This window comes from Sinocyclocheilus anshuiensis, unplaced genomic scaffold (assembly GCF_001515605.1).
Source record: "Sinocyclocheilus anshuiensis isolate Anshui unplaced genomic scaffold, SAMN03320099.WGS_v1.1 scaffold869, whole genome shotgun sequence".
NCBI classification, from domain to species: Eukaryota; Metazoa; Chordata; class Actinopteri; order Cypriniformes; family Cyprinidae; genus Sinocyclocheilus; species Sinocyclocheilus anshuiensis.
This window is the reverse complement of record NW_015558630.1, coordinates 45084-60935: the sequence shown is the minus strand read 5'-3', so window position 1 is coordinate 60935 and position 15852 is coordinate 45084. Positions and strand designations below refer to the sequence as shown.

Sequence of the window (15852 nt, the reverse complement as noted above, 5' to 3'; positions counted from 1 at the left end):
AGGGTGCCTGTGATTCATTTGATGCTTGAACAAGGAGGGCAGCTTCCTATTGGTCAGGAGACACTGCACTGTGTGCTGCGGTAGTAACAGACATCACATTTTAGGATCATTCCTACTGTCACCAAAAAAGCAAATGTTACTTGACTATAGTATTGACTACTATAGGGACATAATGTAAATACATGTGTACAGTGGCCACAAAAAATATTTAGACACTCTTATGGATTGGATGTATTGCCATATTGAAAATATTAAATATGAATAAATATTTAAATACAAAAATTCACATACAAATAAAATATTTAAATATCTACCAAATTTTCCTCATTATTAACTTTACTTTTCTAAAATAGTGTGTGCAATTACTTTTAACCAAAAGTTGAGCTAATTTTTATAAATATATTTACTGGTATTTGCACATTCATTCATATTCATGCTTGGTAAAAACTTGAAGATATGTAAGGAATATTTTCGGTTAAGTTTAAATGAGTTTAAAAATGGGTCTCGAAATGATTCGCTTAGGATCACATCAGAAATGGGAAAATTATTTATTTTATATGGTTTATTTACTGAAAAAAATGGTGTAGGAGTACTTTGAAGCAATTTTCACTCATAAAATGGCTTGAAAATTTCACAAATAATTACAAAGGCACGGCAAGTAACACCATTGAAGTAAACATGAAATGTGAAAAAAATTAATATATTTCCAATTAAAATATCTAACCATCCTTAAATCAACATAAATTTACATAAGATGCAAAATAAGCACGTCTTTGTTTTCAGAGAAACTGAACAAAATTGAGTAAGTTCATGCTTAAAACAAGATCAAACATCTGTCAGTGGGGTGTGAAACTTGTTTTCGCTTTGAATTAATTGGATTTTTTGAGCCCATTGGCAGATATTTGTTCTTGTTTTAATCATAAACTCAGTTGATTTTAATCAGTTTCTCATAAAACAAGACTTCTTATCTTATGTCATTTTGCTTCTCAAGTAAATGGATCTTGATTAAAGAAACTTCAGACATTTGCACTTGAAAACAAGACAAAATCCGGAGGAAGAGCATCACTTTTTTTGCAGTGAGTTCAGAAGGTACAGTAAAAGTTATTTCCATATTCTGGTGGTCGGGAGCAGAGCTATTCAAGCCTTAAGCTTTTTTTTTCCTTTTCATTTTTGTAAAATTAATTAAAACGCGATGGAGATCTGTTGAAAGTTGTATTTTCCAAATTTAAAGCGTTGCTAATACAAGACATTTGCATTTAGAGACTATATTAGCTTATTGTGTTCCATTCAGTTTATTCCTTTCTTTACTTGGACTTAAAAAAAGTCTTAAATTTACCTTCATAAAACATGCGGAAACCCTGAACTTCGAAAATTACATTTTACAATGTATGTACACTTTGTTAGTGGCCTTATGAAAAGGCCCTTTATTTGGAGTGAGTCTTCGAGTAGCGTCCGCTTCCAACAAAGCACAAAAATGCTGATCCAAATACATTGTCTCAATTTTGAGCAGTATGTCTGTTTTTTTTATAATTTAAACTCTGATTTTTGTGAAATATTTTGCTTGAAACATGTTTGTGCTATCTTTCTTTAACATAAATGCCACTTTTAATCTTTCGTAATGACATTCAAAGGGTTGCTTAAATGTTCACATACTTTTTGCGGCCACTGTTCACAAGTATAGCTATTTTTAGATAGTAGCAACTCAATGTGGAAGTGTTTGATTAGGATGTGCAAATTCACTTTCCTTTCATGTTGCTGCAGTGTAACTGGTTGTGTTTGACTTCTCTGTGTTTTGTGCAGCCGTCGTAAGACTGAGGATTCAACTGTAGCACCAAAAGAACAGCAACCACAAGAGCTATTTTCACAGTACTTCTCCTTTTAAATTTTTCAAGACACTCAACTGAAGAGCATGCGAAACAGCAGATTTCAATAACCCATTCGTCTGTTCTTGATATCTCACTGTGAGTTTGTTATTTTCCCTTTTGATATGGACATTTACTTGATTTAAAATGAGATGCACATTCATTTAATATAATATTCATAAATATGTCTTTTCTGGATGGACTAAAACTGTTGGAATACCAATGTCTTGCCAGTTTTGAAATAAATTGCACAGACACTTACATATATATTTGTATTATATTGTCTTCTTACAAACTATAAACCATCAATTGCGAAAAAAATAAATAAAATAAAACATTTATATCTTAAATCTATACTTGAGCTTGGTGAAAGGACTACATGTCTTCTAAAAGAATTGTTTACCCAAAAATGAAAATTCATTTCAAGTCATTATTTACTCACCGTGATGTCAGTCCAAACTGGTATCTGTTATTTTGCCCATAAAATATATATATATATTCACATCCTTTTTTCCTACCACCACTGTTTATAGTGACCAAAAGGGCAAAAATGTATTTTGCATTATATTGCATAATATTTCAAGTCCTCTGAAGTCATAGGAACAGAACTGGAAAAAAAAAATTGCGTAGAAACAATTTTCACTCCGAAATTGATAATCAGGTTTACAAATAATTTCCAAGAAACAGCAAGTAACACATTGAATTAAACATTAAATTTTTAGATAGAAAGACTGAAATAGTATTTTCTTGTAAAATGTACCTCAATAATCATTGGTTTATTTACAGCTTTAAATAAACTACGAAAAAATAGATTCTTATGTGTATTTTATTCAAAAAGGCATATAGGTTTGGAACGAGGGAGAGTAAATAAAGACTTTTATTTCGAATTTTTATTTATATCTGAACGATCCCTTTAAATGCTCTTTAAGTACTTTTTTTTTTACGGTGCTTTTTATGGTTTTCCGCTTCAGTGACTTGAACAGGATCTACACATGGCTTATTTCTCGCTACTTTTGTTTAAAGGTCCCATGGCATGAAAATTTAACTTTATGAGGTTTTTTAACATTAATATGAGTTCCTTTGAGAAAATGAAAGCTCAGATGGCCCAATCCGGAATCTTCATTTTTTTAGTCATACGGGGAAAGGTTAACCTCCCCTTTCTTTGCTTTGCCCGCCAAGAGAATTTGGCCCGCCCATGAGAAAATAAGCTACTACCGTGCGAGGTGAGCGCAATATTTTTTTTCCCTCGAGAGACATCATGGCTTGCAAACGAGCGAAACATGGCAGTTGCCCCGCCTCTCTCCTCCTCATTAGCATTTAAAGCTACAGACACAGAAATGGCACGTCCTAAGGAAAGCTCATTGTGGGACTGGCTCGTAGTGGCTGAAATTCTGCACCAAGGCTGAATTTCGGGAAAGAGACTTCAGATACAGTACTTTTAAAAAATTCAGTCAGTTAGAACATTTAAAACAAACATTCTCTTTATTGGTTGTCCACATTTAAAAACATCCTTAAATGCCCCATTTTAGCTCTCTCTCTCAGATCATGTTCACAGGAAGTGTAAACAAACATTAATATGTTAAGCGTGCAAGCGTAATTTACCTCGGTGCCAATGCTCTGTTCCTCTGTGAATAATATATGATTTCTGGGACTGACCTATAAATTTTGCATTTCAACACAACAATTACGATATTTTGGGGGGAATATTTACATAAATGACTTGGCACTTGGAAGGAATTGCTGTTTGCTGTTGGGAGCTATACTTTTGCCTGAAATTTCAGCCATTTTGATGTTAATTCTTTGTGTTTTTGTGAACTACACCAGTGCAGATGTCTGCTTCATTCTGTGAGGTCTACATTCATATACAAAACATATCTGATTTACCTATTTTTGTATGTTTTATATATATAAATGACAAAATATATATATGAACAAAATGAGACTTGTACTCATTCAAAGGTCAGAAATGCTTATTGTTATAAGAAGAACGCAGCAAACATAAATAGAGAAAAATCTGTGCCGCCCTCATATAATTTCAGGAAATTGACATGTGTTGCATCATTAGTAGGACATTTTCAATTCCCCAAAATTGTCCAAGGTCTCGTGCAGTGCATCTTGTGATTGGCCGGTTGTCATCTTTTGGTGTCACATGAGCAAGACGATGATGTAGATGAGCAGCAGGCAGATGAGGATGAGGGAGAAGTTGATGATGAGATCTTGTAGGTTGCGTTTGGTCTGCGGGTTCACTTCGATGTTGGATGCCCTCCGGATGGCTGAGCGTGTCATGTGCTGCACCCTCTCCATCCTGATCAAGACTGTAGACTAGTGGCAGTGAGAGGAATGGACGGACGGGGATGGTGGTGCTATTATTGCGTTCTTGTGGTGCTTTATGGTGAAAATGAGAGAACATTTTCTATTTTAAGATAATGATACAAGACTTAGAAATAAAAAAATATATACATATAACAGGTGATAACAAAAGTATTTATAGTAGGCTAAATTTGTTCTGATGCGGGTGACTCAATCTTTGTTTAACCCTCTGATGCATGTTGCCTACTATAGTCCACTGCTTTTTTTTTAACCTTTCAGGTTGTGATGGTGCATCCTTGCCCATAATTCTATATCAATGTCTTCTTGTTTTTGTATTTATGACAACATAAAATACTATTTTCTTTTGCAATAGCGAGATGTACAACACTCTCAAAATCCATAATTTTGGGTAAACATAGCAAAAGTAAATAGATTCGTTTTATATTAAATATAAATATGCATAAAATAAATATAATATATAATAAATAAAATAACAAATATTACACACACATAAAGCTGTTTTTTTTTTTTTACCCTGTAAGATAAATGCATCATTTTGTAGAGGGAAAATCTTATTGTTTATATTATTTATTTATTTATACAATTTATGTTGTTATTAAATTACAGTATATAATGTATTAATATTATTTTTAAAAATCCAATTTATTTTACTGAATTTATAAATGCACTATATATATATTTTTTAAAAACATTAAGGGATTTACTCTTAAAAGATCTAAATAAAGAATTTTGAGGAGTGGTAAAAATAAGTAAAAGTCTATATTTATATATTTATTTATAAATTATATATTTTATTTATGTATTAAAAATCTAAGTAAATAAATAAATATACTTTATTTATTTATTCATTCGAAACATGAAGCAATTTTTCTTTTCCTTTTCCTTCCCGATTTAATAATTCACGTATCGGGGGTTCATGTAACTGATTAACAAATATATAAAAAGTAATTAAAAACACTACATGAAAATGCCATGTATAGCCTAGATATCATGTGAATTTCATTCAAAGTTTTCTTTATTAGGAATTCTTTAATAATAACAACAAGAACAGGATTCTTACAATCTGATTGTTATTTCATTCTTTTTATTCATAGCATGCATTTGTCTTGCATATTTGCGATTTGCCAAAGTGATGTGATTAGTCATACCATTATGGCATAGTTGCATACCATACGTATGGCATGAATACTCTGTAGCTCAAAGAGTAGGCCCTACTGACTGTCGTAGGCCTACTCTTACCCTCTTTAGGGCACTCGTGTTAAAAGCTGTGAATGACATTCGTGAGTGTCGGCCACTTGTCTAACAGCTAAAGCTATTCTCTTATCGGCTGTCTCCAGATATATGAGCTCAATAATTCCAGGCTGCACATCTAAAGTTCACTTACAGTCAGTCGAGTCACTCTAAATGTCAACACGTCTTTAAATTATATTGTAGTCAACCATTGATTGTTGATGCATTCGTTCAGGTCCTGTTTTCCCTTTACTGAAACTGATGTACAAATAATTCCAAGTAAGACATTCTTTAATTATTTTCCAGGAACAACATTCCTACTAACAAAGTTAATTGACCATTAAAGAGACAAGAGTTAGACAGCCTGTCTTTCTCTATCTGTCTCTCTCTTGCTTACCCAGCTTCAGGACAGTTCGAATGGGAAATTTCAGTATTTCACAGTGCTGTAGTGTATTAGGCTTGAACTAGATTTTAAAGCAGCACTATGTAACTGTTTCTGTGTTCAAAATTTGCTAAATGTATATAATGAGCGAGTACATCATGAATTCATCTTCCAAACAGCTTTTTTGTCTTATTCTGAATCACTACGGTACATGTATAATAAGTACTTATATTTGGACTACTGTAGCCTGGTCGGGTCGTCACCGCTGCGGAGTAACACATACCTGCGTGAATCGCCATAGACATAAACTTAGAGAAGTAGCTCCGGTTGGAATGTTCTTCCGCGGGATGTGTGCAGTTCTGTTTATTAACCGCTAGAGCGACAAAAGTTACATAGTGCTGCTTTAAGAGCGAAGTACTTGACCCGAGTGATAAAAATAGCAAAAGCAGAGCCTTATGAACTTGATCTTGTTTTAAAGGCTCCAAAAGCCAGTGTTTATCAGGGGAGGCCCTGCATTCCAGTCTTGTGATCCAGTGACAATTATAACTGCTTAGCTGCAAAGTAAACACTAGCATCTGTGATCAGGATGGATTGAAGTTTAATAAAAGCCCACTAGATTTGCCTTTTATTCCATTTCAAAAGACTATACAATGATCCTCTGTACTGGCTGTACAGTAAAAATAAATAAAACGTCAACACACATTTATATTATGTTAGAGTTGATCAAATTATTGTTTGACTTTGACCCACTGTTTTCAGTTCGCTGATTTGCATGGAAACAAATTTTATGAAAGCCGTATTTCGGTTCAGGATGCAAATGTGCTTTTGGTGTTCTTTCTAGACAATTCGTCCTCTGTGTCCTTCAGGTTTGAATGTATTTTTAATCTCTTCCACTATTGTCTGATGTAAACCACATGCAATGTCATGGAAATCTTCAGAATCAATCTTTTAATATTAAAGCTAATATTTTGACGTTATTTTACTAAAGTAGTTGTGATCATTCAATTCAAGGTCTCTTAAACTTAATATTTACTTGATTAAAGTCTTTTTCTTACCCGTAGAATGGCAGCTGAAGGAGGAAGCAGTCCTTTCAAATATAAGGTAAAGTGTGAAACAGCAGGAAAATGTTGGAAGTAGACACTCAGGCTACAAAGTTTATAGGAGAAACTAGAAGGGGTGGGGAAAACAAATGGGAGGGCGGTAGATGCAAAGGGAACACATCCCATCTCAAGATCACAGGACGGGACTGATTGTATCTGCTCCTCCATCCAGTGTTTGTTGTGATGACACATGACTGATGGAGGAAGTCAATGCTTGATCGTTATCCTTCCAAACTCTAGTTTATAGTAAATAAAGAGGAGTGATAGACTAGGATTGTTAGATTTTGCAATGAAACAAACATATATATAATATAACAACAGAATGAATACAAATATGACTGTGAATATTACAAGTCATTTTGAGGCTTAAAGCATTATCACTGTCTAAAATAAATAAATAAATATCAAAATTTCTTTTCAGCCAAATTTATTTTACCCCCAAAAGGCTAACAAGAAGTGAAAACCACTTAATTTTCTATAAATATAAAAATAAATATTAAATATATTATGTATGTATTTATTTATATATTTTTATAAACACTGAGCTTTTTTCCTGTAAGATCAAAATATATCATTTTAGGAAGAGAAAATTATGCTATTATTATTATTATTTTATTATTTTAATTTAATAATCAAATGGTTTGTTTGCTTTTGTATTTATCAACTATTCACTATTAAATATACTTAAAAACAGACATCACCAAATAATTAATTATTAATTAATCAATTATTTAGTGAATCCATAACTTTGCTTAATTTATGAAGTATGTGGTATATCACTATGACACGCCATCCTGAAGTAAATATCTTAATTTATATTTTATTGGCATGACCACTAATTAATATGTTTCTAAAAAATTGTATGACATTTTAGGCCTATTCAGTGATCCTAATATCAGGTATACAGTATGAATATATTTAATCAAAATACTAACAGATATTCAAGAGAAAAAATATGTATCAACTGTATAAATGTTGGTTTTCATTAACAATGTGAATGTTATTAATGTCACAAGAACATAATTGTGTATGTACTGTATGTGTTCTTATACAAATATAAAGAAAGTTTTTCATCTATGTAAAAAGTGATGTTTGTGCACATTTACTGTGGGTTTCAATAGATGCTGCATGAGTGATTTTATGCAAACCTTTTGGGACTCGTGCCAATTTCTACTGTACAGCAAAAACAATTTTGAAGTAGAAACACTGAAATAGTATTTTCTTGTCAAACATACTTCAGTAATCTTTATTTACAACTTTGAAAAATCATTTTTTTACAGAGTTGTTGTATGAGATATGAAACAAAGATTGTTGATGCTGAGAAAAACAATAGAGCCGTGCGGAGACTTCTTTGTGTTAGGGAGCTTTACAGGCTTTGGAAAACCTAAATCAAGCACGGGGTAAACATTTGAAAAGCACACAGCTTTAGGATGCGTACAGGAATGTGAGCTGGTTGTGTTTTCTCTGGACTCGACTTTGCCGCCTTTGGCGTGCCTCCACGTCTCCTGCGGTCCTGCAGCGATGCGGGGTGCAAGTGTGCGATTCCACAGCATAAGCCCCGGTATCACTGCCGCCTCTTCTACAATAAAAGTACAGTAATGAACGAGAAGGTGACAGTGCAATGACGTGTCATCACAGATGGATGATTTAAGCTCTGGGTGAGGCCGGGTTTTATTCCATCCTGCGTGACGCACTATAAAACCCGAAACACATTTACTAGAGTATTTATCAATCACTCTCTGTGGATTGACTTGCCTCTTGGTATAAATTTAGGAAATGGTTGGTGGTCACACACTGTTTGAGAAGGGAACAGGGCTCAGGATGTGGTAGTTTATTCGTTGTTTGTTTTTGCTCTCCATTTTCAAAGCTTCATCTGTTTTCTCACAGCTGCAGAGAGAAAATTGTGTCAGTCGGAAGTGAAGATGCAGAGGACCCGTCAGACTGCGCTGTCAACACCTCTTGCTGATGGCAGATGGATGGCTCTGAACAGAAATGTCAGGTCAGGGAAGGATAAGGAATGGAGCCTGCGTGTCGAACACGTAGCAGTGATATTCTGTAAAAGTGGCGACTGCTGCAGCATGGCAGAAATGGCCAAATGATTCAGTTCTAGGTGTTTACACAGATTATTTGAGCAGAACTGCAAGCATCTTATAAAAATGCTGAAATGCTGATTTATTAGGCCTTTGTTGGTCTGCAAAATCTGTGTTTCAGACTAATGCTTTTCAGCTGTTTTGCTTCAGATATTTTTTTATTTATAAAGGTAAATAAAAATGTCCTTGTAAGGGCTATAACAAAATTATAGCCCTTGTATATAGTTAGTATAGTTATATTGTATATAGTTAGTAATTTATTTATTTTTACATTTTCCAACCTATTGCTATAATATTATATACACTACTGTACTGGATGATGGTGGGTATGATAAATTTATATGATGGTGAGTATGTTAAATTGATCAAAAGTTACAGTAAAGAGGTTTATAATGTTACAAAAGATTTCTGTTGCTGTTATTTTGAACTTTCTATTCTTCAAAGCATCCTGAAATTGATCATGTTTTCCACAAAAATATTAAGTAGCACAAAAATTAAGCTTTGCATCACAGGATAAAATTATGTTTTAAAATATATTAAAATAGAAAACAGCTATTTTAAATTGTAATAATATTTCAAAATATTTCTGCATTTTGATCAAATAAATGCAGCCTTGGTGAGCACAAGATATTTATTTCAAAAACACACAAAAAAAACCTTACCCCAAACTTTTGAATGCTAGTGTATAATATAATACTTTATATAATGATACTATTTCGTGTTTTCTTAATTTCATTACATTGTTGTTATTTTCTGTTTTACAGTGTGAATCTCCCTTGTTTACGTTGGGACCCTGTTTTTAATATTTTTCTTGGAAATTGGGCCCATAGCCATAAACTGCATCCATGCAACAAAAATCATAACAAGAACATTTTTGCAAGTTTCTAAAAAAAATTGCAATTTGATCATTTCATCCTTTCGCCAGCCAATAATCAAATGTGTTAAACTCATTGTAGTTAACACAAACCTGTTTATTCTCGCTGGTGAATCCATATTTAATCTAGTCTGCATGGGTCATTTTTCTACATAGTGTTATACCTAGTTATGTTTATGGATTTAAAGGATGAGAGCATGTCATGCAATCTCTCTGTGTTGGCATCTGCCTGTTTCATCTATAGCTTCCACCAGGCGAAGGTTGATGTTTAACCAAAACAGAGGCACAGCCTTTGTCATCAACATCAGAGGATATGAGAAGCACGTTCTTGTCCCTTTTAACATTTTGATGAGCCTATTTATTTTGCATCCACATATTATTATATGGTTTATATGCAACACATTTAGCATTGCTTTTTCCCTGCTGTGTCATCCTGTTGTGGCACTAGAAATGAATCATTATATCCAGGATGAAATGGGAATTTGATGAGGCCATGATATGCGATGAACATGCAGAATATCTACCTATAGGTGAGTTATTAGCAGGGGTTTCAGGAATGCTCGCACACAAGCAGACAGATTAACACACCTATCAACTGAAGACAGACGCTTCCCTCAGCTCTGTAAATGAAAAAGCTCTCTGGAGGGATTTGAAGGGATGGGCTGTGGAGAATGCCTTGAACTATTTTTATACACACGCGTTCACATCTGCCCTTATATGGAAACTGAGACACATCATCTGGACAATATTTCTGTAATCAAGAACAAGTAAGCTTCAGCATTTCTTCGTTATTATATTGCTCATTGCTTACTTTTAATCAGTTTCAGTGAGAAGGAACTGTCAGTCAGAGTCATGCTGGGGACTTTCTTGTTGGATATTGCCAATGAGGGTCTCCCAGAATAAATTTCCTTTGTTCCCACAAATCCTCAGCACTAAATAAAACTTGCACGGCGATCTTTGCATGGTTGTGGTGGGTTGATCCTAGGAGAATCCCCCAAACTAAACTTTCACTGCAGTCCCACAGCTCTGCAAACACTCCCATTATTACGTGTTAAAGCAGGTGTGAGGGATTTTCAAACATTTGCAGAAGGATGACAAAACTCGTATTAAACATGTTTAGAAAATGACCAGGTACCTGATCACAGCATCTTCCAAAAAAGGCTGTGTTGGCGGTACATTTTTGTTTGTTACGTCAAAAGGTGTTTTGTTTTTCTCTTCATGATTCTAGGATGGCCTTAGATGACACATCTGCCTGCCAAAAAGCAGGGATGGAGGACTCTGTATAGTATAACCTAGTCATGTGCCACCAGGCACGTGCACAGGTAGGGCTCAACCTGTGCAGAGCACATGCCCTTTTTGCCCTTACACTCCGAAGTGCCCTTTTTTTGGTGATGGTGTTTTTTTTTTCCTTCAATAAATCAGTGATATTGGTCACCCTTTACATCTGTCTGTCTACTTTACAAATATTTAGCTAATGAAAGGTATTAAAACCCTCTACCGCACGCATTATGATAGACCTATAGAAAAAAATATTTGAATCTTTTTCTTTTCTAAGAATGGCTTAACTTGAAGTGCTGTAAACAAAAATGTGGAAAAAAATATTATTTTAAAGTACTTTATGATATGTTGCCATACGGCAACAGCATACAATAGTGGATCTAACTTGGAATAAGTGTAAGCTTACTTATAATTAATATTTTTCCCATTAACATACGACTAATCAACATTATTTCACTAGTGTTAATGTTGTTATTGTTACAGCTTAACAAATTGCAGCTGACCTTGCTAGCTAGCTAAACTATTGTAATAATGTCATTCCACTATTGCAGTGTTGCCGCTTGGCAACACATACATTTGAATGATTTACCAAAAACTAATTTCATAAAAACTTTTTTGAGAGTTGAATATGTCATCATAACATCATAACAGTGATGTTTATGATTTTTTTGTGGAAGTGACACGGACTGGTCCTTGTTTGTTACTGACGTTTTAGTTTGCTTTCAGCAACTACTGACAAGAGACTGCAGTCTGTCAGAAATCTCGCCACAGTCACAAATAAACTTTTTCAGTTTCAGCACATGCCCCTCAGAAGGTCTGTGCACGGCCCTGTGTGCCACCCATAAAACATGTTGTTCCAGGCCTCCTGAATTTAAGCAGCAGTATGGAATGAGTGCTATGCTGTAGGGATTGGCTTTGGCTCAGAGTAAATCCAAATTATTAATCCATTGATACTCAGTCTGGACAGTGCTGTCGTCGTCCTGTCTTGGATTGGTGAGAAGTGGCAGCAGACAAATTTCTCCATCTAATTAATTCTGATCTATTCCAAATATGTTTGAAAATGCAGCTTTTATAATGTGACATATTAAAAGGTTGCATTATATAAATCAAAAGTGAAGACATTTAAAAGGTTGCAAAAGATTTCTGTTTATCTAAATGATGTTTCTCTCTCTAGCTCTCTTTTCATTAGAGAATCTTGAAAAAAAATATGGTGTGCACAAAATTAATACAGCAATAACATATTAATAAGAAGAAAATTAATATTAAGAAATGTTTCTTGAGCACTAAAGCGGCATATTAGCATAGTTCACTGATGGATCATGTGACACTGAAGACTGGAGTCATCAATTACATTTTAAAATACTTTAAATCCTTTGTTTTAAATTGTAATAACATTTAAAAAAATTACTTTACTGCATTTTTATCAAAAACAGCCCTGATGAGCATATGATACTTAATTTATATGTAATATGTTGACGTCAACATGAAAAAGCATTCACAACTTAGTTTACTGTTTATAATGCAACATGTTTATGAAAAATAGTAGGGGGTAGGATAGATTTTGTTAATCGGGAATTGATTGGGTTATGAAAAGTAGGTGTTACATTAAAAAATATATAGCTAAACCTGACTGCAGGTTTGTTGAATTTTGGAGGACTATACTCCACTTTTGAAACGCATGGCAAATGGTTAATATTTTTCTATAGGTGACATCAGCTAAGAAAGGAAAGACACTTTATTAAAGCAAATAGGGTCAATTCTTATTGACTTATAAATGAAGTCAATAGATTATCACACTCAGATAGCTACATGCATCTATATGCATAAATCTTTCCTGTAATTGACATCAAATGACCTTCAATGAAATAGAATTATTGGGGTCCCAAATACAAAGCGAATAATACATCATAACTCTAACTTTAACATTCATGCTGTGCTCTTTTGAACTGACCGTGTGATATTTGAAGTCTGGCAAGGAGACAACTTGGACAAAGACTGTGGAAAAACATTTCTGCTATTTATAAGGTCTGATTAAAGGGTCAGAGCTTCTCATGTGATAAATACATAAACAAGCACATCTAGTTCATTGTCGCATCGCAGGGTCAATCGCAGGGGGTTTGTGGATTTGAAAGCACACTGTAAAAAAAATTCCATAAAATTTACAGTAAAAAACCGGCAGCTGTGGTTTCCGGAATTTTACCGTTAAACATACGGTAGCAACGTTATAGGTTTTACGGTTTTAACTTAAATTTACAGTTAAATACCGTAATTTCATTAACTGATATAATGTTAATATACCAACCTATTGAAGTACTGAAATCTGTTTTGTACCTTTCTAATACACTGATAACCACCAAATGCAGGTGGTGATGAGAAAGTCACATGATGAACCAAAGCCCATCACAAGCAGCTTTTAAATAATAACATATATAGAACGTGCACAGTGTAATTCACACAAACACTAAACACCATCATGGTAACACACATGAAACTGAAATAATGCAATAAACATTCATTTAACAACATTAGGTGTAACACACAACCCTAATATACAAAACTGATAAGAAACAACTAAGAAGAAACATAGTTATTTCAAAAAAAAAACATCAAATTTGAAATATAACGCAGGGAATTCTGGGAATGTCAATTTACGGTTATTCACTGTAAATTATACAGTCTTTTTCACTTTCCAAAAACGGTATACTACCGTAAAATTAATGTCCAATACATGTAATGTCCAGTACAGTTTTTCACCGTATATAGTAGGGGAGTTTAACGTTAACCATTTAACAGGTTTTTACTGTAACATTTTTAGTCTTTTACCCTTAAATTCACGGTCATTTTTTACAGTAGCTTATTCACAACAGGACCTGTAGCTTAATTAGACACATCTCTAAAAGTCCTCTCAAGTGAGCAGGCATCATGGTCCTCCTGCCGCATGAATGTTTTGCATGCCGCATGCATGCATTAACTCACAAAAGGCAAATGATCAACACCGCTATCTCTAGTTTAATCAAAATGAAGGGAGTTCGGGTCCTCAGTAAATGTCAGCTTGTTTTCTCTTGTGTAAACATGCAGCGTTTTGGAATTGTTAATGTTCTGTAACATGGAACTTGCATGAAAATTCTTAAAGGGATAGTTCGCCCAAAAATGAAAATTCTGTCATTATTTACGTAACTTAATGTGGCTGTGGTACAAAATAAGTACCACATCCTAAACAAAGTGTAAAAACTGGAATAGAAAGACCGTATTTCTAATTTATCGCCATTCTGGAAGAGAATCTATATTTAATAAACGTGTTTAAAACAGCAAGTTTTCACAAGAAATGTACTAACAAGGACTTATGCCAAGGTGCGCTTTAGCAGACCACTACTACAAGGGGTATACTTAAAACAATTATACTAAAAATATAGATAAATATGTCTTATATAAGGTATATACATAATTCATCTCTGACTTCAGTTAGAGCAAAGGTTTTGTGAAGCATCACCACCTAAAGGTGAAGTCAGGTAAAACGTTCATAACCTGAATGAATAACATGATGTTGATAACCACTGCAAATCATTAAAGCATTTCAGCTCTTCGTCAAATTTCATACTTGACAGATTTCATACAGTTAATTTGTAATTGTGATTTTTGTTAGGTTTTACAAACTCAGGAATAAGTTGAAATTATTTTTGGCCATTATGTGACAGATGATGTCGATAGGGATAGGAAACCAATTGACCTTAGTCAGGTTAGAGCCATATTTCATTTTTGACAGGAATGAAAACGACACTGTGAGTGTAACGCCCCTGTGGACTGTTTGTTGTGGTTTCTTCCCTTTGTGTTGGTTTAGCCCGTCTAGTCATTAGTTAATCACCGTCATTGTGCTCACCTGTCTGCCTCTAATTATTCACCCCTTATTAGTTCCTGTCTGTCTGAGCATTGGTGTCGGTTATTGTGAATGTTACCCCGAGTGTGTGTGTTTCACCTACCTATACCTGCCTTGTTGTGTCTACATTAAAAGTGAGTAGTGGAATTCTTGTTGTCCTCGTCGTCCTGCCTGCCTCCATACATCCGAGTCCGTGACAGAATAACCGACCCAAACAACAACTAATGTGGCAAGCCCGAAGGACGTTAATGTGGCAAGCCCGAAGGACGTCGATGTGGCAAGCCCGAAAGATGTTAAGGTGGCAAACCCGAAGGACGATTATGTGGCAAGCCCGAAAGACGATTATGTGGCAAGCCCGAAGGACGTTAATGTGGCAAGCCCGAAGGACGTTAATGTGGCAAGCCCGAAGGACGGGCCTCCCGAATCTCCGCCTCGGGCTCCTCCACCACCTGCTCCGCCGCCGTTGGACGATCCTCCTCCTAGTCCCCCTCTGCCCCCCCCTCTGTTTCTACGGTGCGAGGACGGGCACCTTCCGGGAGGGGGGAGTACTGTAACGCCCCTGTGGACTGTTTGTTGTGGTTTCTTCCCTTTGTGTTGGTTTAGCCCGTATAATCATTAGTTAATCACCTCATTGTGCTCACCTGTCTGCCCCTCATTATCTGCACTATATCTGTTCCTGTCTCTGAGATTTGAGTTTGTCGGTTATTGTGAATGTTACCCCGAGTGTGTGTGTCTCATCTACCCGAATCTGCCTTGTTGTCTCTACATTAAATATCCTTATTTGAATCCTTGTAGTCCTCGTCATCCTGCCTGCCTCCACACACCTTGCCC

General features: G+C 34.9%; 1 protein-coding gene across 1 annotated transcript in view; it reads left to right on the top strand.

Moving 5' to 3' along the window:
• fam184aa (family with sequence similarity 184 member Aa) overlaps window positions 1-2112 on the top strand; it is a 29860-nt gene extending 27748 nt beyond the window's left edge. Inside the window, exon 17 of the mRNA XM_016476833.1 lies at window positions 1801-2112. Coding sequence (XP_016332319.1) covers window positions 1801-1809 — 9 coding nt within the window. The 3' untranslated portion in view covers window positions 1810-2112. The remainder of the gene's footprint in view (window positions 1-1800) is intronic.
• Window positions 2113-15852: the final 13740 nt, after the last annotated feature.